Here is a 25,333-nt window from a genome sequence, read left to right as displayed (position 1 = left end):
AGCATGCAAGCAAACAGAGACAACAAGCACAGCTGCGTGTTAAATCAACACAAAGGGGGTAAGTGGTAAATAAAGTCTTAATATAATACTGACACACCATAAAAAACACAGGAGATTTTTATTTAATGTTTAAACTAGATCAAAATGGTGTAACCTTCTAATTGAACTTTTCTGGGTTATTTTTGTTTTTTAACTTAAAAATGTTAAATGTAAAAAAAATAAAATGTCTGATTTCACACAGTTACAGTGAAAGGATGAACGATGTTTTTTATTGCTATTGGTGAAGTTTTTAGGATTTTACTGGAAGTGTGACCTTCCTATAAAAAAATCATCTTTAAAGCTTGCAATAAAACAGCAGACGTTAAGAAATATTGTTTTTAAAAATAAGTTTTATTTAGAATCTATCAGGATACACATTTTTAAAATCTTTAGTACTTGAATAGTGTAATATCTCATTAGGTATAATGGATTACTTTCTGCAGTTTTGTCTTTATTTGCAACCCAGAGACAATTATTTACCTGCAAGGTTTCTCAGAAGCGACTACTACTCTGGATGCATTTATGCCTGTTCTAATGATCAGACCAAAAAAGATGTTGGTTAATATTTAAGGGGAACAGTGTAGTGTAGTCTGTCGGCTGGGTTCATATTTGAGCTGCTTTTCTACACAGTCTTCAAACTGTGGTTCTTTATTTGGCTTCATTTAAATAATAGGTGTCTTGGCACAGAGGAAGCATTTTTCTGTCTTCCTACTATATATATATATATATATAGGAAGATTTTATGGTAGGATAATCTCACCTTTTGTGTAATGTTATGTCTGAAAGGGCTGTAAGGCAACATCTTTAACAATTGCAACTTAATGACCTGAACAAATGTCTTACCATTTTATACAAATCTGAGACACTTATCTGGTCTTCATCAACCATCTCAAACTCCTTCCTTGGGACCAAGTCCAAACCCAAGTGTCTGGGGAAAAAGACAAAAAAGGCATGATAAGATTTCAATTTTAAATTTTATAAAAGATAATTTAGATATAGACCAAGATACACAAACCTCCAAAGCAATCACATCAAAACATCATCATTTCTAACATTGTCAAAGAAATGTCTTTGCCTGTGTTTCATATCTTTTAAATCATGACTGAGCCTGCTTTGATTGCAAATCAAAGACGTTGATCCAAACTTCGAAGACATGGTGAATAAATGTCTTGGTTGGTGAAATGGTTTTTCAGGGTAGGAATAGGGTGGCAGTTGAAATCCACATGGGGAGAAAAGGCACCTTATTTGTTGCCTAAAAACTTTAGGACATGGTATTATTAAGATTTATGCACAATGAATATGCATTTCAAATTGTTGTTAATTGGAAACAAAATCAATGTATATAAATCTTTACATTTTAGCTCAAACACTCAAATGTTTCAATAGTAAATAGTTTATTTCCAATATTAAAACTTTTCTAGACTAATTGTATTAATCATGAATACTTCAATATGTCACCACACTGAACCACAGAAAGGGGTTTATCCTAACAATATTAATCCTATGGTATTATGTGTTAAGACTTATGTATGATAAAATTTGTGATCTCACAATATCATCTTTGATATTGTGATATCAAAATATTACAATATCAATATATCCTTGAAATGAATTAACTTTCATTTCTGCAGCTCCTTTTCTTCCCGAGTTCCCACCAGCTGTAATCTGCATTAGCATTGATCCACCCAACAAGATAAGCAGCCCCTCATTAAGATGTTTTTGAGGAAGTGTGGTCGAAAATGATTTGGTTTGCTCACTGAGCCCTGTTTGCATTGATGTGTGAAAATCGCTGTCAATAAGGAGATCTCAGCTTGTGCAAAGAAATATTACAGCTATAACAGAAGTGACTTGAGTAAATGTTATTTTCTGAGTTATTATAACTTGGTCCAATAGTTTATTGATAGTTTATCTGAATTCTTTCTTCTAACTGTAGCAACCAAAGCACTTTCACAAGTTAGGACTTTTTTTAGTTTTTAGATTGATGTTTTTCAGATCACACTTTTATTCAAGACATTTTTTGTCTCAACATTTCAGAATTTACATATCAACCATGTTTAAAGAAGAACAGATAAAGTCAAAAATTAATTTGTGGTAGCTAAAAATGCAAATCCAACATAATATACTTAGAAGGATGCATCTTTTAGAAGATGGAGTAGGGAATAATATGTGAAAACACAAACATTTTCTTTCTATGAAGTAATCTGCACCTGTAAAGTAATTAAATCAAATTCCTAATATAGTCAACCTGAAGGCACACAGGAGTTTTATTCCATCCCATCTGTTTTCTATCAGCCTTTCACTGACTTCATGAATCTTTTCAACTACTGGTAATATACTTCAGTCATCTGCTTCTGAAAATCACTTCTATTACCCAATGCAGGGATCTGGGGAGACACTCATCTGCTGACTTTAAGTGCTGAGAAAGTTTACCAGTTTAAATCAAAACTTCTGTGGAAACTTTCTTTTCAATGATTCAATTTTAAGATCAGCTATGAGTTATGACTTTAAATCCATCGTATGTTTTATGTGCATCAGTGTGAGTAAAAAGGGTTTTTTATAAGGATGAAAGATGTTTTCTCACTCGTTGCCCCAGTCGAGTCTGACGGTGATGTGTCTCTTGACGTCTCTGCTCTGGTCCTGTGTGAGGTGACCGGAAAGCAGCTGCCTCCTCAAGTCAATCAGCTCCATCATAACGTGTCGGACCTTGTAGAACAGATCCACTTTGTGTTTCTGATGGACAGAGAGAAACAAGAATCTCAATAAGGAGAGTAGGCTGTCTTTCCTTTGTCTGACTCAGGTTCAAAAACATCTGAAGACACTTAAAACAATTACATTTACCTTTAAATAGGAGTGTAGAAATAAATGCAAACTAAGGTGGTTTTTAAGTTTATGAAAATGTAGCTAGATTTCCTCTTGACTGACACTTCTGTGAGCTGATGAGTGTTTTTTTTTGACAAAGGTACACTTTTTTCCTTCCCACCATGCCTGGAACATTTGGATCCAGGTGTTTGTTAGTAGTTTAGTCACAGTTCTGACTATAATTTATTAGTCGTTATTTATAAACCTTGATAATTTAAAAACACATCCTAAAGTGTTTTTTTTTTTTTTTTACAAATGCCTTTATACAATTGAAAAAAAAACTACAACACCTGATGGCAGCTTATATGTTTTGCTAAAATATTATTATCTGATATCAGTTTTATCAATAATTATACTTCCAATGATACAAATAATAACAGGTGAAAACATGGTTTTGTTTTTGGTCTAATTCTTTGAAGTTGGAAGTCCTCATTGCCATCACCCTAATTAATCTTTAGCCATAGATTCTCTATCAGATTTATTGATATCTAAGCTTGTTGGAATGAGTCATTTGGTACAAAGTCTCTCTGTCTCTCCTGGACACACTTGGTGTTGGTTCCACTCAGAACTTATTAAGGATCATTTACAGCAGAGAGACTCATTGAACTATTCTGTTAGAGTCAGTTTGCTGCTCAATGTAGCAACTTTTTAATACCATTTACTGAGATTTGCCACCTCAACAAACTCAAAAAGTTGAGAGTAGTCACTTTTAAACTATTATTATGCTCCGATGTCCATTTTATCCATGACCCTTCATTTGATTTAGCTGTTGTCAGGTCGGTTGGATGTAAATATTTACGACAAAGAATCGTTCTGAGGCTTATTGTGTAATTATTGATCTTGTAAATATGGACACAAGTAAACAAAATGCTGCAGCATAGCTGACAGTGCCTGTGTGGTTAATTAATATTAGTTTACACACAACACCTGGACAAAAACAATACCAGGTGCTTAAGTACAAGTGTCCTTAATCAAAACATGACACTGATGTTATCAACAGGTATTTAGATTAAAGAATAAGGATTAGATCCGAGACCCAAAATCCTGGATCTAAAAGTATCAAAATCAAAATAATAAAGAGACATTATAAATAACAGTATTAACTGTAATAATTTATTTATGTACATATCATATAAATGCTTTCTAATGAAGCAAATAAATTCAGCATCTTTGAGTTATGCAAATAAAATCAATTTCCTCAAGGTCTCACAAGCAAAGATTAAACTCCCACTGTCAGTGGTTTTAACTGCATGAAGTTCTAAATTCACACACACAAACGCACCCCCGCACACACACACACACCCCACGCACACGCCCACACAGAGATAATTAACACACACAAGCTGGAACATAACTCCCCTACCTTACCCCCTGAAGCTTCTTCTATTATTAGTGCTCTAATTTATCCTATAGGCCTTGAACAAGGCTGTGGGGTTAAATGCCCATCCTGATCTTGGCAGGCAGCTGCATAGGCAGCACAGAGCCAGGTGCATTGGCCACACATACACACACCATTGCTGTACATACACATATTCATTGTCATTGAGAGTGAAAAAGTCTCAGATCTACAAAACAAAATTACCTGCAGTACATATCACCATCATGTTATATATTTATAATACTGCGATATTTATCATATGTGTAAAATCAACTATATATAGATATTTTATGGTTCCTCGTTGCACAAGCTCATAGCTGGGTATTGAAATATTCATCAGTACTTTCCGTGATGTAAACAGCATATGCAAAGGTCAGAAAATAAACCCAGCAGGAGAAAATTAAAGAGCAGCAGACCAGAAGTTTATTATGTTGCCAAGCGTATCTTCATGTTTCTACCTGAGGTCTGTGGTCTATAATGGGAATTACAAAATATATAGTTCTTATTTCTATTTGAACCATTATATAAATGTGGCCTACAGTGGAGGTGGAGCTGTTTTTGGGAACCTCAGCTTAGAAACAAGACAACAAGAGTTATTGCTTTAGAGATTTATGTGCTGTTCTCACACTTTATGATGGTATAAACATGAACCAGAAGAAATATAATAAAAACTTTGACTGTGAAGCAGATATGATACAGCTCCACCACAGAAGTCAAGATACTTAATCTTTTCATATATTTCTGAGTGTGGATAGGGATTTGTTGTGTAAGATGGATATTGTGTAGCAGCCAAGGTTTCCTGCAATTGATTCGATTAATTCTGCAATTCTGCACAGACTACGTTAACTCTAACTCTGAAAGTTCACTCAAAACACGTGAAAACTATTTCAAGCACCTTAGTATGTTGTTATTCCAAGAATCTTCTGTTGTTTATGGTTGCCCAAATGCAAAATAACAAAATACAGGAAAAGAAACTGATCACTCATAAAGCTGTATCAGATTGAATCACATTCTATTGCAGGGAATTGTATTGTTTCATCCTATTAATATGTGAAATCCTATACTACCTTTTTAATGTAGTAATTAATTATGGATTGTGTACATTTTGAGTGCGTTAATGTTAAGTTAACGTTTAATGGTATGTTGACAGTCAACAAAACATTGACCAAACCCTTAGAGTACATATAAATTTCTTTTTTCATGTTAAAATTTGTATTAAAACAATATTTACTTTTAAACTAGTTACAATTTCAATATGAAGAAAACACTAAATTAAAACTAAAAAGAGACGAGTGGTCAGAAAAGAACATTCACATCCAAAATACAAAAAGACATTTAGACTTAAAATCAGTGCAACTATAATCTGAAGACAGTAAACTTTTGAATAACATACAAGTGTTCTGGTGGAAAAACTGCACGTGTGGATGAATATTGGTTTGAAGATCAACTAAAGCTGTAAATAAAAAAAGCAAAGCAAATCAAACAAAGCAGGAATTTACAGAAATTTGTGAACCAAAATTATGTTAGCTACCCAGATTTTAGCAGAAGTTTAATACTTAGTTTAACAACCTTTAAAATGTTACCAACAAACCGCATTTACGGAATTGCTTTTAAAAAATTAACACAGCATAACACGTCTTGCAGCCTCAGAACTCAAGTGTTTAAAAGAGAGACTGACTGGATTCCTGCTGATAGTGTTGGTTGTGAACTGCAGTGAAACTCTGAGGCAAAGCGTCCAAGAGAAACCTCTCATCACAGAACCAGCAGCCATTTCTATAGAGCTCCTGCTGGGAACCCTGCTGCATCATCCTGACGGCGTTGAGTAATTAGTAGGATTTTAGTACTCAGTGCAGCAAGGCCTCAAGGTTAAAAATACAGAAACTTTCATGCAAAGGGCGTCACATCTGAAACAGCTTTTCACTGGGCGCTTAGAAACAACAAGGGAAATACATGGCATTTCCACTTTGCATCAGTTTAGCAGTTCTTTTAATTAAAATAACTAGTGGACATCTATATTAATGATCTTTCATATAGTGATGATGAAAGAGTGTAACCAATTTTAGTCAAATTACGTTTTGTACATATTTGAGGTATACACTGATTTTTGATAAACAGAAAGACAGTGATCAAATATTTCAAGTAATCAGTCAGATCATTACATAGTTTGTAAAATGTTTACTGTCTATATGTTTATGTAATGCTGCTTAAATATGTAGCAGACAACAAAAAACAGCAGATTTATGAACAAATAAGGTAAATACAAGTATGTATGGTTGAACTTGGTGCAATGGTTTTTTAAAACTAAAACAGACCAGCTTGTTCAGGACACCAAAAATATGACACATATATAGATTATCTCTAATACCAAGAGTGTTCATCAACCAAGGCAGCAGCACCGGAGTCAGCATTAAACCCCTGAGCACAATAGCACCAGGAGACCAACAGGCATATCAGTGCAATACAGGAGACAAGAGAAGCACATAATTATCTACAACTGCAGGCTGAAAGGGTGTGTTTGAACTGACTATTCATGACACCACAGAGTCCTGCAGCTCTTACCTCACTATTGTATGAAAACCCTTTGAGGAAACTTAAATAATGCAAAGAACTACTTGATCTCAATGCAAAGGAGTTGTCCTTTTTTTCCCACTTTAACTATCAGTGAGACTTCTTAAAGAAATAAATTGAAATGGCTAAAGTATAGAATGAATACTTTTGCCATTTCATACAGGATAATAACTACAGAGATGCTACAGTGCAGCATGTGATCAAATAACAGTAATTATGAGCTAATGCAGACAAAAAATACTCATGCCATGTAATAGTTTTTAGGTCTTTAACATGATATTGTATAAAACACAAATAACATTTAAATCTGTATAATGCTGCTTATATAAAGTAGGTTTCTGAATGGAGCACTGCTAAATTTCTCAATCTATGCGTTCCAGCTCAATACCCTTCCAGGCAGACGCTCCTTGAAATGCATTTCACTTTCAAAATGTGTCCTTTAGTAAAGAAAAAAAAACAAGCAAAAGCAGAGATTTTATAAAAGGTTGCAGCAGGTGATTAATTTACAGGATAATGGTGAATATTGTAGCATAAACCTTAAATTTTGACCTTAATCTCCCGAAATTTTGGGAAAGCAAATTTGTTGCTTTACCATTTTGTTTATTTCAAAACAGAATGGTAAAGCAGCAACATATAAGTATTCAGCTGCACTGAACACTTATATGAGACATTTTAATTTCCTAGCTCATCTAACAGCCTTTCATAGCCATTAAAATGTCTGATAGCTGAATCATAATGCTACTTAGTAGTTCAATGATTTTGTAAGTCTTGTGGAAAGTTTAATATTTCTTTTTTACTGCAGTAATATGAAATGTGATTACTCCTCTATGACTACTAGTAAACTGTGATGTTCCATACTGATTCCTTAACTAATAAGTATTCATACTAAAATTTATAAGACATAAATTCCTTGAATGGTGTAATTCATGATTCAGATGTCACAAGACTTATTTAAGTTTGATAATCAGTGAGAGTCGTTGGTTCATCCATGTCATTTAAAGTAATAAATAGCTCCTTCAACACATTATTTCAAAATTTAATACATCACGAAAACTCCATAGTAGCTTGCACAAATGGAAAGTTTTAATCAGTACTTAGAATAAATATAATCAATCTTGCAGATCTGTTTATTCCAACACCCAATCAATAATAGGTATCCTGCAAACAGCATATTTGTAGATGCTTAAGTTCCTAATATTTTTGAGAATCATATTAAAACATTAATTTGCAACTGAAGGTTTTCCTTTGCCATGTCCAAAAGAAAACCTTGATGGTGGTTTTTTGAGGTAACAGGCAGAAGAATCAGCACAGCTAGGTGCCATCTGTACTTCTTATACTCCAACAGCTTGCAGTGCATCGAAATCTCCCTTAAATCCAGGACTCTAGATTTATTTGGGACATCTGGCCATCACAGTCAGTGGGTACATGTGTTTGAACTTTGCGCCCTTTTATGAGACATCCGCTACATGAGGAACAGGCGCACCAGCTGGCTCAACGGGGGGAACGCTTCACCTTCAGCTGGCACTCAAAAAACACCCACCCACACTGCAAAAACAGACACACAGTGTTTTAAAATCATACTGCATGGTGTGTCTGACGTTTAAGGGAAATATAGATTCCTGTAGGTTCATTTGAGCACACATTTTGTGTTTTTAGCATCATCGACCAAGAGAATATCTGATAAGATCTACTATTTATGGATTCAGCCTTCCTCCCACCTCTCTTCCCCCATAAATGCCCCTCCTGCTTATTTCTCTAGTAGAAGTGAGTAATCACACCTTTCCCTGTGGCAGGAACTTATACACAAACACAAACCTTTAGACAATCCTATTTAAACAATATAAGAACAGCAGATCTCTAATAAAAATCCACTTGTTCCAACGCTGCTTAAGATCTAAAAGTTGCAATGTAAACAAAGTGAAACAAATCACCACCAAGCAAATCGTTTCAACAATGTTTATCCTCAAAAAATATTGAGCACCATACAAGAAGAGAAGATCAGCTGTTTATATTCAAGCAAAAATGACAGCCTAGGAGTCTAGAAATGATGCTGTTCTTGACTTAATCAAACATTTACTCTCATCTTTATTGATGCTTTGGGTCTTTGCTTCACTAAGTGACACTTGTGTTACATTAGAATAATTCTGTTCATATTTTACATCTCAACAGACAATACCTAACAAAGAGAGAAAAGGTTCTGCTTGTATTTTCAATCAATCAATGTAGAGGACACAGTAAAGGTTTTTGGCCCAAGTGTAAAACACTAATGCATACTATCATGAATAAATAATATTCACTGTGAAACATGGTGATGGCAGCATCAAGATGTGGGGAGGGCATAGTTATAAAAACCCAACAAATGTGCTGAAAGATGCTGAACTGATCTGAACAATAATGCATCATAATGACCTTTCAAATCAAGTTGAACCAAACTTTTATTGAAATACTATACCATTTCAGTATTTTGTGATGTGCTGAAACAACAAGCTTGCACACGACTGACAGAGCAGCACTTTGACTTAACCAGGTTTGACATAAAACTACTGTATATTCTACCAAAATCCACCTCAGAGGAAAGGAGGCGATGGTGTGGCATAATTTATATTTCCTTTTAAACTGCTTCTATATTATCTTGTTATTTGTGCTCTGTCTCTTGTTTCAATGGCTGTTTGCTCAGTTGGTCTGCATAGGTCAGAATAATTTCTGATGCTGCTTGAAACTGTAAACTGAAAACACCAGAGTCTACTGTAAATAATAGATCTTGATTTGTGCTCTCCTCTGAACAAACTACAGTGAAATTAATGCCCTTTTTATACAACTTGTGTTTCCACGGCCTGAGGTGGCTTTAGTTGACATGGAAACCACGTCAAAGTACCAGCAGACGTTCAAATACTGCAGGAGAAGCCTGTAATTATAGTACATTATGTGTGTTATTGGTTTGTTGAGAGATCATGGCCCTTTACTTGTCTTCTTTGATACTTGGCTGATCAGTTGTCAGGTGAACCAGTTGTCTCAGTCAATTTGAAAATAAAAAAATATATATATAAATTTCTGCATCAACTGTGCTTTTGAACATTCCCATCTGCAGATAATTTATTTCCAGGTTATTCACAAATTAATAAAATATGATTGAAAATTCAGTTCTAGCATATAGCAGGACAGCGTTTGCTGTGCTAAATTGGTGATCTGCATTTGACAGGAAATAACGCGATATGCATTAGCATCTTAATTTAAATTGACAACTTGAGTTGTGAATTTAATCTGGTCATCTGCTATGTATAACTAATTAGTTTGGGAAGTTACCAGTTTGAGGCTTCCTAATAAGACATGACTCTATCTGGCACCTCTTAAATCAGAGGGGACACTCTCAACACCTCTGATCTATTAGTGAATGTCCTGCCTCATCTTCATGCTTGTCAAAGCAGCTGCTGCGTTCCTCAAAACAAAGGCGCTGAGACAAATCACCAGGGACAGCGAACAAAGAGCCGCTGAATCACATTTTAGTACCTTCTACTAAGCAGTTACTGAAACATGCTGCCACTCGTATTATGTAAATCTAAATAGGGAAAGATTTTTTATGCTAAAAGTGCCCTCTAGGTTTAATTAAAAAAACCACAATAGATGGAAAGGTGACAATCTCATATTTTGGGATTCAAAAGGAAAGATGTGACCTCAAAGAATATTTAAAGCAAATTATTATTAAAAGATTTTCCATTTGTCCATGGTAGAGTGCGTATAGTTTGGTACCATGTTTACTTAGAAATATCTATTTTAGTGACCTATTTAGGTTGCTATTTTTTGAAGAAAATATGGTTCCCTCATCCATGTTAAATCATGATGTACCTGCGCCACCAAAGGATAGTTTGAGTTTTATTTTTGATATAAATATTACTGCACATTAAATAATTTACTTACAAAATGTGTTACACAATTTGAAATGAAATTTTCACTTACTTTCATGAATAACCAACACTAGCATCACAACTTTTATTTTCTTCTCCATGTTATTTTAAAGCTGATTATATGTTGATTCATACAATCAGTGTATTTCTTAGATTGGTGATGTGGTTCCCTGCCCAGGGTCATGCTGCCTGTAAGGTGCAGTGAGGCAAAATAAAGAAAAAAAAGTCAATGTTTATTCATAAACAAGTTTTCTATTTTCTATTTGCATGACCAGTGAATGAGTGAACATATTTCTTTATTTTCTTCCATTTGGGCTGAGATCAATTTACTTCAAAGTCCAACGTTTGGACTTGTCAAATCAGGTCTCAATTATTCTACACGAAATACAAGTTTATTTTTTAAGCAGAAGTTGTTTCCTTTAATACCTTTGACTTCACAGGAACACAATAGCACTAACATGCAAAAACTATCATCTTTTAAAACTGGCACATAAAAGCAACTTTCTCAAAGTTTGATGTAAAATATTTCAGAGAAGCCCTGGCTTTCTGAAAGTGGTGTGGGACTCAGAGATTAAAATGTAAGTGGTTTAACTAGTTTATTAAAGAGACCAGCTGGCTGTTACTTTCCGTTATTGCTTGCATTGGTGTGCAGTGGTTTAACTATCAGGAGAAATGTGACACATGACTTGAAAAAGCATCATTACCATCTATCAAAGGCTGAGCTGCAGATGAATAAAATGTAACTTGTGTAAGTAAAATGTTAATTGACTGCACCAGCAAATTTTCTATGAGTGCTGTTAAGGCTTCAAGGATAAGTGAGTATGAAATCCTCTCAAAACACACTTGAGCTTGCAGAAAAACATATTAATACTTGATTGAAATATCCTCAGAAAGTCAAAAGGGTTTCAATATGTAATTATTTTCTGTCATGTTGAATTTCTTTAGTCATCATAATTATTTGAGGAGCAAAATTAAAAAAACTTAACATTTTGATGGTTGTAAATATTTATTGGAAAAATGATTGCTATGATTTTGTTAGGAATAGTTTTGTGGAGCTAGTTAGTTTCAGGTTCCAGTATAAAGTTGTTACATATAGCTGTAGTGATATTATGCTTTACAGTGTTAGATATGTTGCTCCATGTATGGTGAGATATGCCTGTATCTGTCTGGCCTGTTTCACCAGCTGGACGGTATCTGCAGTGAGCTGACGGTTTACTGGCTGCCTCTCGTACCAGATTTAAAACTAAAGGGGATAGAGGCTTTAAGATCTGTAACTCCATGATGGTGAAATGCACTTTACCCACTTCTGACATTTTTATGAGGCATTTGAAAATATATATGTTTTAACAGGCTTTCCTAATTCCCAAACAATTACAATGCACTTTCTTCAAATTTTCACATTTTTCACAGTATGTTATGTTTATCTTGTATAGGTGCATGTATTTAAACTTTTTACAGAATTATTTGAGTTTTCTCTGTAAGAAGTGTTAAAAACTAAATTTGGTTTTCTCTGCATTTATGCTTAGACAGCATGGAAACACTGGGATGTTTAGAATATTTACTGTCTGACTCTAGTAGAGCGGCATCAGATAATTAATATGTCCTCCTCTGAACTATGAATCCACTGAACTAAGCCACCGGCAAACCCAAGCTGTCAAAAACGTTAGCAGGGCAGGAGTTCTAGCAGGAGTTCGGCACCATGCAGCATGCAATATGGGGTGTGTGTGAGTATGTTAGTGCATGTTGGTGTGTTTGTGTATGTGTGCTCTGTCTTGTGCCTGTGATCATCCCAAATCCTCACATAACCTTGTCTGAACCCTTTCAGGAAAGACACACAAAACACACACACAGAAAGATGGCAGGAGCAGCATGCGATAGCAGGGAAGCTAGCCTGGCTCAGCTCACGCTGTGTGTTCTTGAAGAGGTCAACACAGGAAAGACTGTCTACCCTCCAACTGTAAAAGTTAAATCACTGAGTGACACAAGTACTGAAAAGCTCAGAATGAATCAATGAAATGTAACTTTTTACTGCACAGTTTTAGATTAGTTAGGTTTCTGTATTGATATTAGAGGTTAAAACTCAGCTGCTCTATTTCAAGTTTACATGGAAGATTTGATGATCTCCATTAGATCATCTGATGCTTGATCATCAATAACAAAACAAACAAAAAAAGGCACAGTCAATAAAAACAAGCTATAAAATAATTGTATTTATTTTTTACTCCAAATGTCAAAAATGACAAATTTAAATTTTTTTGTCAAACAATGCATTTCATTGTGATTAAAGTATTCTAAAAATATATTAAAACATATTCAAGTGCACAAATTCTACTGTGTACATCAGACGTAGATGATGAACATCTCCAGCTTTTGAAGATCAGTTTGCTTTACCGTGCAAACAAGGTAAAAGGTTCAGAAACTGGTTAGCTACTTTACGTTGTGGAAGGAGGGGGAAAATACTCTGCATGCAGATCAGAACTCTAAACAACAAAAACCAAAGAATGCCTGAAGGTATCAGGTACAAATGTTCTCCATAGCCGCCTGTTCACACGTGCATTTCTCAGTGGGTGATTCTCACTGTGAGGCAAAATCTCACAACTGGAAATAATTCAGACTGGCACAGTGACTGGTACACCGGAGGAGACATTATGTAAAAACTACACTGTGAATCGCAGTGTTTGTTTACAGCACCTGAGAAGGCAGGAAAGGCTCCAACTAGGTACTGCGGCAAAATGCAGCACAAATTTCAATACAGATTAAAATATTATTCAATAGATTTACACAGAACACATAAGTGCAACATCCACTGTGTATGTTTCTGATGAAAGAAAATTTAATTTCACTGTAATGAAACCATTTAGAAGGGAGGAATGATTTTAGAAGCATTGACAAAAGAAAATAGAGGATAATGTTTGTTATCTCGTCATTTTCTTTGGTCAGCAAATAAAATTCACTAAATGATTGCATAACTGCTTAATTGAGCAACAAAGTAAAATAATGTTTATCTGAATCATTAATATGTACTTTTGACTTTGGTAGTTAATCCTGCATTGAAATGATTTACTCTGAGTGTTTCCACTCTGGTCCACCTGTTTAAAGATGAAATCATCCTTTATGCTAGCAATTCAAAAAGTCCAAACTCTAATCTGCGTCTGCAGAAAGTCAGTCCAGACTCTGTTCCCACATTATTTTTAGGCATAATCAGCCGAGATTCAACCTACAGCTCTGACTGAAACATAAAGACCTTACAGCATGATGCTATAAGAGTTGTTAGAAATAGAGCTGCATCATTCAAAGCAAAGATCTTACTGTATGAAGCCAAATGAACAACTGTATGTATAAGTTTTGTTCATAAACAATTTAACTAAAACCCCAACGACGAATTATTAACAAGGTACATAAATTAAATTATGGAAGACAAGCTAAAAATTAGCTCATGACCTCAGCAAAAATTAATAACAATAATAAAGTTTTCATTTTATTATAAAATGTACTACCTTTTTTAACACAAATATACTTTATACCAGGTATATTTTTAAGAGAAAATCAATCTTAGGGAGAAATCAATTTTAAGAAATTGTGCTAATTTCTCAATCTATATTTCTGTTGTTAAAAATTTTCAATTTGGTTTGCTACTTTTTTCTTGTAAAAGAGTTTACTCGATAAAACATAGATTTAATTTAATTTTTCTCCTACACTTTTAATTTAACCTATTTATTTATTTGCTGTTTCTTAACTTATGTGTGAAAAGAAAGAAACTTCATTTGTTGAGACATAAAGTAATTATGCTTGTCACATTTAAATAAAATTATTTTAAAATTAGATTATGCTTTACTGAAAAGCAAGATGTAGTCATGAAGTGGTATTTCTTTTGTTGTAAGTTTTAAGCAAATTTAATAACAAATGCATGAATATATTTTCATTAAAACATTTTGCGCTACATGCAAGTCATATGATTTTTTAAAAGATATAATAAACCAAGAACTTCAGACTTTTTATATAAGTTAAAAGTCTTGTCAAAAAGTGTTCTAAGTGACAAAATGAGATAACCTGAAACAGCAGAAATTAATTATAAAAAAACATTTTAGTGAGAATAGTTTGTTTCACTTGCTGAGAGAAAAATTGTTAATGAAAGCTTCTAAATTTAAAGGTATTTAACCTGAGCAGTTATTAAACAAAGCTTTAGAGTTTGGTCTTTTTAACATTTCATTATACAGTAGTACAACATTAACTGATATATGAAACTCAAAGGTTATTCACATTAACATGTTACTGTCAAAGAAAAATAAATATGCATGAAAAAGATGAATTAGATATGATTTCATACACTTTTCTATCAAAGAAACATAAAACCAGCAACTGTATGCCAAACAAGGGCCTTGTCACCATGGCAACGATGGGTGAGTCATCTTAGCAAATTTATGACACTGCACTTATTGAATGATTCTGGATATATAGTGAAAAGCATTCTAATATTTAGCTTAAAGTAGAGACCCAAGACACTTTTCCTTTCTGTGCTAAAACATTCTAATGCTCACCAACATGACACAAGCAGCGTTCTGAAACAGTCCAACTGCACAGCTAGATTTAAGAGAAGAAAGCAGCAACTCACATGCGTGATGGAGGGATGATAGGTCCACTAGTTCTGTTTCTCAGTTTCCTCCCCTGCTCTCGTTTTCTGTGGTTTGGACTGGCAACCAGCAGTCCAAACCGGCAGACAACAGAAAACTCACAGCCTATCAAACGATTTTAGATCTGGTAGTGTTTCTACAGCAGCAACACTACCACTCTCTCTCTCCCTCTCTGCTTGTGTTTCAGCCTCTACCAATGCCTTATGCTTCCTCTCTCTCTCTCTTCCTCTGACCTGCTCCCAGTCTCCAACTCCCCCCCCCAGTCTCTTTGTGCCACCCACCCACGGGCCAGTCTGCAGCTCCAACCTCCACTTTTGCAATGTTCAAGAGAGCAGGAAGCTGAGAAAAGACATAGCGAGGTGTTTTCTCTAAAGATAGTGATATACAGAACACCTGATGATGAAGAAATTTGACAGCAACAGAGTTTACATCCTCAGGCTGTTGCCCATGGAGAGACTTTCAAATGGAATGTGTGATATTTGAGCGTTCATAAAAGATAGAAAGCAGCAAGTGAGAGATAGGGGAATAGACAGACAAAGTGTTAGCAGCACTATGAGGCTATGTTTACACGAGACCACAGTCTGGACACAGCTTGTATATTCAGACATTTATTTTGGAAAAGTTCCACCTTTAGAAGAGACCGCAAAGACACCTTGAATCCACTGTAGCTGTCATGCTAGGTCACTATATAGAGCTCTGATCGAAGCATGCACTTCTGATCCTTAGCTCCCAATTTGCTACCTTCTGCCTCATTTAGAAAATAGTAACCCATTTGTGCTGAATTAAGTGCTTGTGTAACATATATTTTCCATAGTAAAAGTTAAGTTAACTGCACAGGTTAAGCAGCACACAGTCCAATCCTATCCGCCTTTGTTTTTGTTGAAAAAAGAAACAACTTAAATATCCAAGGAAATTATATGAGAACTGTTAAATTAGAGCACAAAAAAAATTTTCCTATAGATGATGATTTTTAAATTGTTTGGCTTCTGTGGAGGAAATTGAACAGTGCACCACAACCATGCAATTTTGGGACCACAATGTATTTTCCATGACTTCAACTTCAAAGTGTCTGTTCACTTCTGAAAAGTGAACAAAGTGAAAAGTGAACATTACAACCAAATTCCCATCTCATCAAACATAACAGGCACATAGTATACACAGATGAACAAGAAAATCCAAAATCCCAGGAACTGTTTAAGTATCATGTTTGTTTCATTACAGAAAAATGTCAGTCAAAGTCTATAAGCCAAATGTCTGACAGGAGAGAGAACAGATCAGACAGCTCTCTGCTGTCTACTGCAAACACAAACTAACACCAACATCAGTGCCCGACAGACAGGGTATATTAAAAGTCGTCTCATAAATCAATCAAACTTCATAACTTCAAAGGAGATGACTTTCACATTACAACTGTGCTTTTAGAATATATGAATAAAGAAAATCTACTTTTGATGTTACTAGAGATAGCAAATAATTTGAATATTATACCAAACTATCTTAATAGAAGGTATAAATATAAAATTTCACTTCTAATTTTAGCTAGATATTTATCAAAACACACATTTCAATTTCAAGACTGCAAGTCAATAAGTTTCTCACTTCTTTGACAAATTCAACTTATTTCTCACTTGACCTTGCCCATTTTGCTGACCAAATATTTCAAAGGAGTAATTTCCTCCACAAATTTCCATCTTTCTTGCAAATATATTGGCTTTGCAGAAAAAGAACAGAGATCTTTAGACATTTTTATAGTTCTAGATGTTTTTTGAAATGTGTAGATTTGTAGGAACGAATATCTAATGAACATTATATCTACCAGGGCACTACTGTGATCACAAAGTTGGAATACAGATGACTCCAAGTCTCTCTTGTTCATCATATCTCATTTTCCTGTCATATTTAATTTTTGTATCTAAAACTGTCAGCAGCTACTTAGAAACTTTTTTTTTTTTTTAAACAAATCGGTCTATTTGTGCATGTGTTAGTGAAGGCACAGGGGTTCACCATGTGGTAAATGTTTAGGTATGTGACAGTAACAGTGACGCAGGGCAGGACTGCTGGGTGTTTAAAGGAAAAAGACGCAATGTTGGTGGTGTGATCATTTCGTTATGGTCACAAAGGGATAAGCAACCACATGTAATATGTAGTATATTGGTAGATATTGATAATGGGTCATAACAGCAATATCGGATATCTTTACCAGCCCAAATTTTCACACTGGTGCATCCCTGAAAATATGCCTACAAGCACAAAAGGAAAAACTATCTCCTCCTCCTTTCTCTTAATTCACTCCTTGTTCTGTGCTTCTAGAATTCATCAAGAAGAACTTCAGGTATGAAATCGAAAACCTTTCCTACTTCACCTTGTGTCTTTATCTGTTTGCTATACTACGGAGCCCCTAAGGGGACATGGAGAGAAAAAAAAAAAGGAAAGAAATCCCGACTTATTATCTCGAGATCCCGACTTATTATCTCGAGATCCCGACTTATTATCTCGAGATCCCGACTTATTATCTCGAGATCCCGACATCAGTACATAACGACCTAATCACAGTCGTTATGTAGATCTGTGGGGGTAGATATATAGATTTTTATTTCGAGCTTGGGCTTGAGTATAAACACATTAAATCAGCGCTTGACAGCAGACATGGATTTAGTATTAGTGAGAGACATCTGAAGAGAGTTTTCAGAGCGCGGGGACTCATTCGGCGCAAGTCCTTTTCCGACTTGGCAGTTTTGGTAGAATTCATTAATAACCAGCTACAGTCCTCTGGACAGCTTCACGGTTACCGATGGATGTACGCTAAATTGCATGTGCATGATATCCTCCTCTGGGACATCTCTGGACCGCAGAAAATGATATAAGTCGTCCTCCATAATCAATGTAGACACACTCCCCCACGTTTACCGCATAAAAACATGCCTTTCCCCCCAAAAAAAGTAACTCGCGATTTTTCAGAAATGTCGGGATCTCGAGATAATAAGTCGGGATCTCGAGATAATAAGTCGGGATCTCGAGATAATAAGTCGGGATCTCGGGATCTCGAGATAATAAGTCGGGATCTCGAGATAATAAGTCGGGATTTCTTTCCTTTTTTTTTCTCTCCATGTCCCCTTAGGGGCTCCGTACTATACAGCCCTGTTTATCCCATCTTTCCTTCTTTTCTTTTGTAATTGGGGGATACTATAAATATGTTGCTTCCACAACACATGGAGATGCAAGGGAGAAAAAGGAGCTGACATTTTTCTCCTAAAGTTATTGTTTTCTGGTGTTCTTTGGCTTTAAATCAACTCAAATTCTCACTTTACCGCACACATATGTGTCACCTAATGTGCAAAAGAAAGTCTGGATTTTTCTTGCAAGCCAAGCTGTAAGTCTATACAGACATATTTTCACAAGCTGTTTATGAACCGCTCAGATTTATGCATATTTCATTTTATTCTAGAATAAGAGTTGCAAATAGAAGTAGTACCCATACAATGCATAAGCATTATGTTCACAGGTTTGGTCCTGAAAATTTCTCCAAGCACCAACTGTTCAACAGGACAGTCTACAATCTGCATGGAACACAGTTCCAGCACTTCCTGCTAACATCCGTCATCTGCATGCACAGGTTTCCCAGCATGACAAGTGGATTCCAAGAATTACACAGAATTACACATGGATAGTGTAATTCCACTGAAGAAGTGCAATGTGTAATATTATGAGTTGTAGGCCCCTTTTCTCCTCCTTTTCTCTGGAGCATTACTGTAATGTAGCAGCATTCAGCTGCACTTCCCTCCAGGGCTTTTCACCTTTTAATGGGTTGCTGCAGTTTGCTCTCTCGGGAAAATGTGAAATAGCTACGACATAAGAAGCTTAGTGCTTGGCCTCACAAAAAAAAACATGTTTTCTTTTTATCCCCAAAGTCACACAACAACACTCTCAAAGTAACGTGTTTCTGCAGGTTTTTGTGTGGATGTTGTATACTGTTAGTTACACATTCAGCTCTCATACTGCATCCTTGTTTGACAATTATACACCTTTACTGTGTCAGTAAGGCAGTATGGCAATATACCCAGACTATGCGCTTTTTGTCGGATTAGTCTTGATGCAATGATTTGATATAGCACTTAGTTGGGTTCCCTACATGAGCCAATTAATTTATTAATCAATTTTTTAACTATTTTTCTACCATGTTTGTATCTTTTCCTGCATTTTTGACAACCTACCTTTTTCTTACACACAAGACAGCCAATAGTTGAATTAGTTTATTATAGCCTGATTTGAAAATACTATTTTACTGTGTTCCATGTAAAAATTCAGAAAAAACATTTGACTAGGTGAACTTTGCAACCTGAACATCAAACTTCTGGCACTTTTCTAAAATATTGGACTCTTCAGCACCAAAGAATGTTTTTTTTTTTGTAAAGTAAAAAAAAAGTACTGGTTTCTGTACAATCTGCCTCCTCCTCTTCTGTCACACCTCCTTTCTTTCGTCTCAGCTTCTGAACACACAGACATCAACATAATCTTGTCTGCTCATTTCACCGCAAAGAAATGTGTCTTTCTGCATTTATCCCAGTCTCCACATCTCTCTTTTATTGTTCAGTTGTCAGTGTTACCCCTCCTCCCTCTTTCTTTAGCCTGCCTACACACATGCAGGACAACGCGAGTCATTCTAACTACATTGACATCAGAATAAGAGGCGACAGATGGAAAAAAAATTAAAAGAATGAGACAAACTATGTCAGAGAAGCAAGGGAGAGACAGGCCACTACTATTTGGGTACATTAAAGAAAGTATTACAAAATGGTACCAGGTTGGCAGAAACTAAGGTGAAAATAAACATTAAACCGTAACTCATACGGTTTCTATTGCTGTGCGAAGAGTAAATATTTTTGCATAAATTAGTTTAGATTCTCTTTCTCCAACTATTTATTTTCCTTGTATTTTTATTTATTTATAATTGACTGCATTTCTCTTAATTATTCCCTTTGTAACACACACTATCTCACATCAGTTCAGGGTGGCAGCATATATACAACAGACAGAGAGCATACGATAAAATTGTGGGCAAATTTTACAAGAAAAGACCGTAAATGATAAAAGTGCCACCACACTGAGACTAAAATAAAGGATGCATTTCTGTGTTGCTCTGTGAATATCTGTGTGTTTCACTTAAGCCTTCCACTCAACGCAGTTATTGCTGATATCTACTTACTGAGAACTGAGCATACTATTGTGGATCTGCAGGTTGGTTCAGTAACCAATGTCTGCTGCCTGACACTGATGGCAGATAAGTGAAAGCATCCTTACATGTGTTAACACTATACAGAGACCCCTTGGGGCCCCAACACAGCTCTGACTTGTTGAAACAGGGACACCAGATAAGAAGTAAGCAGTGTATCCCCAAAGGCATGAATGGTTACAGGTCATGTATCAGTGGGTAAAATTAGATTTTTGTGAAGATTCTTGACTGAAAACAAAGGTTAGTTGGAGGTTAAACCATCTATTCACGAACTTTACACCTGAACAATGTTTGATTTCAGACCTTGGAGGAGGTTAATGCCATAAGGGAACACCTGTATCAAGAAGGGAGGGTACATGGACTGTAATCCGGTTTACCATGGTTATATGTGTCGTTAATTTCTGAGAGTTAGTCTTGTCTCTGGTGGTTAACATCGCTCTCTCTCATTAACGCCACACAAACATGAATTATGTATCCAGGCTAACACTCTCTATTGCTTCATACTTAAACTGCTGGCTCACATATTCACATATTATTAGACACCAAAAAGACCAGAGAGGCTAGTACCGTCAAAGTTATTATCTGCACTTTAGATTTTGCTAGAACCTCTGTTGAATTAAACAAGATGGAACAACATATAACTGGGAATTTTAGACCATTAAAGACTTCTTTTGACAGAATTATTTTTATTTGATAAAATTGTCTCTATTGCCTACATACAGTCGCAATAAGAGGTGATGACCATACAATGATGCCAAATGCAACACAAAAGTCAAACAACAGAAGCACTTTGGGCAAGACATGCTGTCCTGCAAATATTAAAATTTGATGTTTTTCATTAGTAAAAATGCTTTTCTTTTCTAAATTAGAACAATGAACTAAGTGTTATTGAAAAATAAATGTTTCACCCTAGCATTTTTTATACAATTGTTCTAATTCTTTCTGAAAATAGTGATTATTTACATTGCTTTAAAAAAGAAATTATCTGAAATCATGCAAAAAGAAAACAAAAATAAAAACACATGGTAATCAGTGATTTGCCATGGCTAACTGAAACTCACACTCTTCTCTCTTTCTTTACACATCATTTTTCACAACATCTGCCCCATGATTTAGTTCTGGTTAGTTCATATCACATTCTATGTAAATGTTGCATTTACCAACTCTCAATCATTTCAAGAAGAACATATTTTCTCTACTGTAGAATGCATGGGAGTCTGATTACTATACTAAATGGAGAGAGGAATAAGATTATCCAGGAGTACACTTATGAGTTCTTGCAAATTAGCATCTCTGACCTAAAATTTAGAAGCTAAGAAGTACAGTTTTCACTTTTAGTGTCCTGGGAGGCTGTTTACACAACTGTCCCTCAAGCTGTGTGAAGCTTTAATTGCTCTGATGAGCTATGATTATAAGTAAAGGTTATGGGGGAAAAAATGGTGTGCTATAGATGGAACTGCCATTTAAACATTTGTGAATTATTACTATAAAAATGAAGAATATTTAAAAATCAAAACATTTAAAAGAATAACATAGCAGGAGAACTCGCTAAATTATGATTTTTGATGACTTATTGTCTCCTGCTTCCCCACAACTTCACTTACATCTCATAGTTCAAACAAAGGTCGGTCTTTGATTTTATGACCACTTTGATTTTAAGGTGAACTATGCAGCGGTAACGTTTACGGTTACAATTCTGTTACAGTGTAACCAAACAAATATCCTCAAAAATATCCAACTTCGTGCTACAGCTGGCATGGCTGGCATTCAAACATTATCTGGATAAATGTTTTTCACACACTTCCACATTTCACAACCCACATATCAGCCATGGCTACAACCTGCTTTCAGTGTGTTTATACTATCCCATTATGAGACAACCTTCTCAGTGAAACAAAATTTGTTCTTACCAGCATTTTTGTTCTTTTTATCTGCCTAAAAACACATTAATGCACCACATTACTAAAGCATTCAGTCCCCCTCATTCAGCTCCTTCAGGTTATTTTTGTATTTATGTCCTTATTATTAATCCACATAGTATTTATACTTAAATCATGAAATGCTCTTGATGCTGGATTTACAGTACCATTAACCGGACATTAAAATGAGCTATGTAAAACTGGAAATAGCAAATATGTCAAATGGGCCCTGACAATAAAATTCCTGTCTTTCATCTCTTCAACTCTGGCAAGAAGGAAAGACAAAAGTCTGTTAATTTTGAATAAAAGCACAGTGTGACAGAACTGGCAGGACATAAGGAGGATGAGTGATGAAACCAGCCCACCGAATAGATAAAGGGAGGAATAGAGACAAATTTAGATTTCATGAAGCCATCAATCACAGAAATGCTCCCTTTATCCATTTAGCTGCAGATTTATTTCTACTCAAATCATTAAAGTAAAAATTTATGTAAAAGAAGCAAAGGAAGAAGACTTAGTGGTAAAGTCACTTAATCTGAATTGCAGAAGGTATAAAGTTACCTTTCTGTCTACAGTCTGAGGCAGAAAAGCTGACTTTCTACATAAATATACTCCACAAGATGATAAAAATGAAAATAATGAACATCATGTGTAAATATTAATCATTTCACATCCATAGAATATTACTTTTAATATTGTTCTATAAATCAGACATTATGAGAAAGGGAACTAAGCTTTACTGCAAGAAAACACAAATCCTGCATAAAACGATAGGTTCATAAATGTGGACTTCATCTTTAACCAACAAAGATAATCTGTAATACATCTTGCTTTGGGCCAGATGTTTAGTTATGAAAGAATGAGGAGGTTTTTAGTCCCCATGTCTCTCTCATGCTTCCTCTTTTCAAAAGATTACTTTCCACAGATGTGACCTTAAAACATCTTCTATATGAGCTACAAAAAACTTCCATAAGTTTGACTTAAAAATAAGAATTAATCTTGAAAACTCTTTGCAAAAATTTTACATTTTCTGTTTTGTGAATACTCAATGGGTGTTGGTTGACATTACATCACAGTATTGATAATAGAAATGTATCTGATGTTCAGCACATCATATTGTCTACAGCTGAACATAGGTTACATTTGCAACTCTTCAGTAACTTGGTCTGAAATAATGCTTAATCACCAACAAATGGCAAACAGAAAGAAAATGAAGGTTTGATAATCAGTAATTCTATATCAAACTAAACCTTCCAGATAGGTCTAAAAAAAACAGTTATAAATAAAAAGTTATTTGAAAATATAACTTTTTTACAGTTTACAAAGTGTAAATTGATAAACCAAAGATCGCGTCAATAATTTGTGTTACTACCCTTTGTTTTCGAACCAGCATAGAATCTGATAAAAACATGCTTTTGTAGAATTAATGTTTAATCAACCAATTCTACATAACAGTTGCTAGAGATCATTGTTTCATATATAGGTCAAAACACATTCATTAACTGAAACAGAAACAGCTCTGGAGGCTGAAAACTAAGAATGAAGCTACTGAGCTGCTACCAAGGTGCAATTGTGTTGACTGTTCCATCTCATGTCATTCACCATGGCAAGACTAACCATCAGCAAGATTTTACGATGCTCTTTTTGTTCTTTTGAAAAAACAATGAGGACTGTAGACAGAGTGGTTGGCCAAGAAAACCTTAGTGCAGAAGATTAAAGACAGATTTCCCTTTAAAACTTTAAAATGTCCTACAGCACCATAAACTCAGAATTGCAGTGTTACTCCGATGTACCCAACTGCTGTTCTGTGAGGTTTGACCAGAAGTGGCTTTTATAGAAGAGTTGCAGCCACAATGCTGCAGGCGTGGCTTTGACTGTTACTGTTACGCACACAGTAGGTTTGTCTGTCCTTTCCTAGACTGTACATGGACTGGGTGGCTGCAAACAAACTGCCCCTTATGCAAATAGTAAAGTTGTTTTGATCTGGCCTGACATCTCCAACATGAAAGCAAGGCAGTGACTCAACTTTGAACAAAATCATAGGAATTCAGGTGCAAAAAATAGAAATCAGTTCCTCCAACAGTCAAAATTCTGATTAATTTGGGTTTGGCAAAAGGTTCTGCTTGTGGGCTGGGAAGCAGTTCAATAACAGTGAAGCACCATATAAGTTCATTGCAAGTTTCAGGCTGCTAACATACAAAAACCAAAAGGTACAAAGTCGTAACCACTCCCTATAATATAACAAAAGCAATGTTTTAAATGGCAAAATTAGGTTTACCATCAAACTGAACAACTGCTGTTGGTGCTAGGGAAAAAAGATTCAGTGCAGTAGTGGCAGGAGCAGCTCTATCTTTTCACAGTGCTCAAGACAAAACTATTGTCAGGTTTCTCAAGTGGCATTATGTGCACACAGCATGAAGCATCAGTCTGAATCTGCATAGTGGTTAGCTATTTGTCTTTGTCTGACTTGCATCAGTGCAGTTGATTTCCCCACAAAGAATCAGCATCAACATTTTTTTCTTCATGCTGCAGGGCAGCAAGTCTGAAATGTTTCTCTGTTCTTGACAAAACTCCTTTGGCTTTAATTGAAACAAACTACACAGAAAAGAAATGTGTAACTTCAGATACTAACAAATCCTGTTCAAATTCTTTATTTTATCACATAAGAACACAAAAACAGAACTATTTCTAAACAAATGTTAAATTTGGGGCTACAGTCGTATGGGTGTCTCAGCAGCAGCAGATTTGCAACAATGAAAATGTAGGTGATGCTCATAATGAAAAGGAATTATATGTTTGTATTGAAA

At 35.3% G+C, this 25,333-nt stretch overlaps 1 protein-coding gene across 11 annotated transcripts in view; it reads right to left on the bottom strand.

The window, feature by feature from the left end:
- Positions 1-25,333, bottom strand: part of dock3 (dedicator of cytokinesis 3) — a 156,042-nt gene that overhangs the window by 44,247 nt on the left and 86,462 nt on the right. For 10 of the 11 annotated variants that reach the window (XM_023325455.1, XM_023325445.1, XM_023325447.1 and 7 more), the window contains exons 6-7: positions 2,621-2,769; positions 883-967 (exon numbers count right to left, since the gene is read on the bottom strand). In XM_023325455.1, coding sequence (XP_023181223.1) covers positions 883-967; positions 2,621-2,769 — 234 coding nt within the window. Of the gene's footprint in view, positions 1-882; positions 968-2,620; positions 2,770-15,358; positions 15,566-25,333 lie in introns of those variants that run through there. The other variant, XM_023325454.1, reaches the window with a different exon arrangement.

This window comes from Xiphophorus maculatus, chromosome 20 (genome assembly GCF_002775205.1).
Source record: "Xiphophorus maculatus strain JP 163 A chromosome 20, X_maculatus-5.0-male, whole genome shotgun sequence".
Classification (NCBI taxonomy): domain Eukaryota; kingdom Metazoa; phylum Chordata; class Actinopteri; order Cyprinodontiformes; family Poeciliidae; genus Xiphophorus; species Xiphophorus maculatus.
The sequence above is the reverse complement of the archived record's forward strand: the minus strand, read 5'-3'. Positions and strand labels throughout refer to the sequence as shown.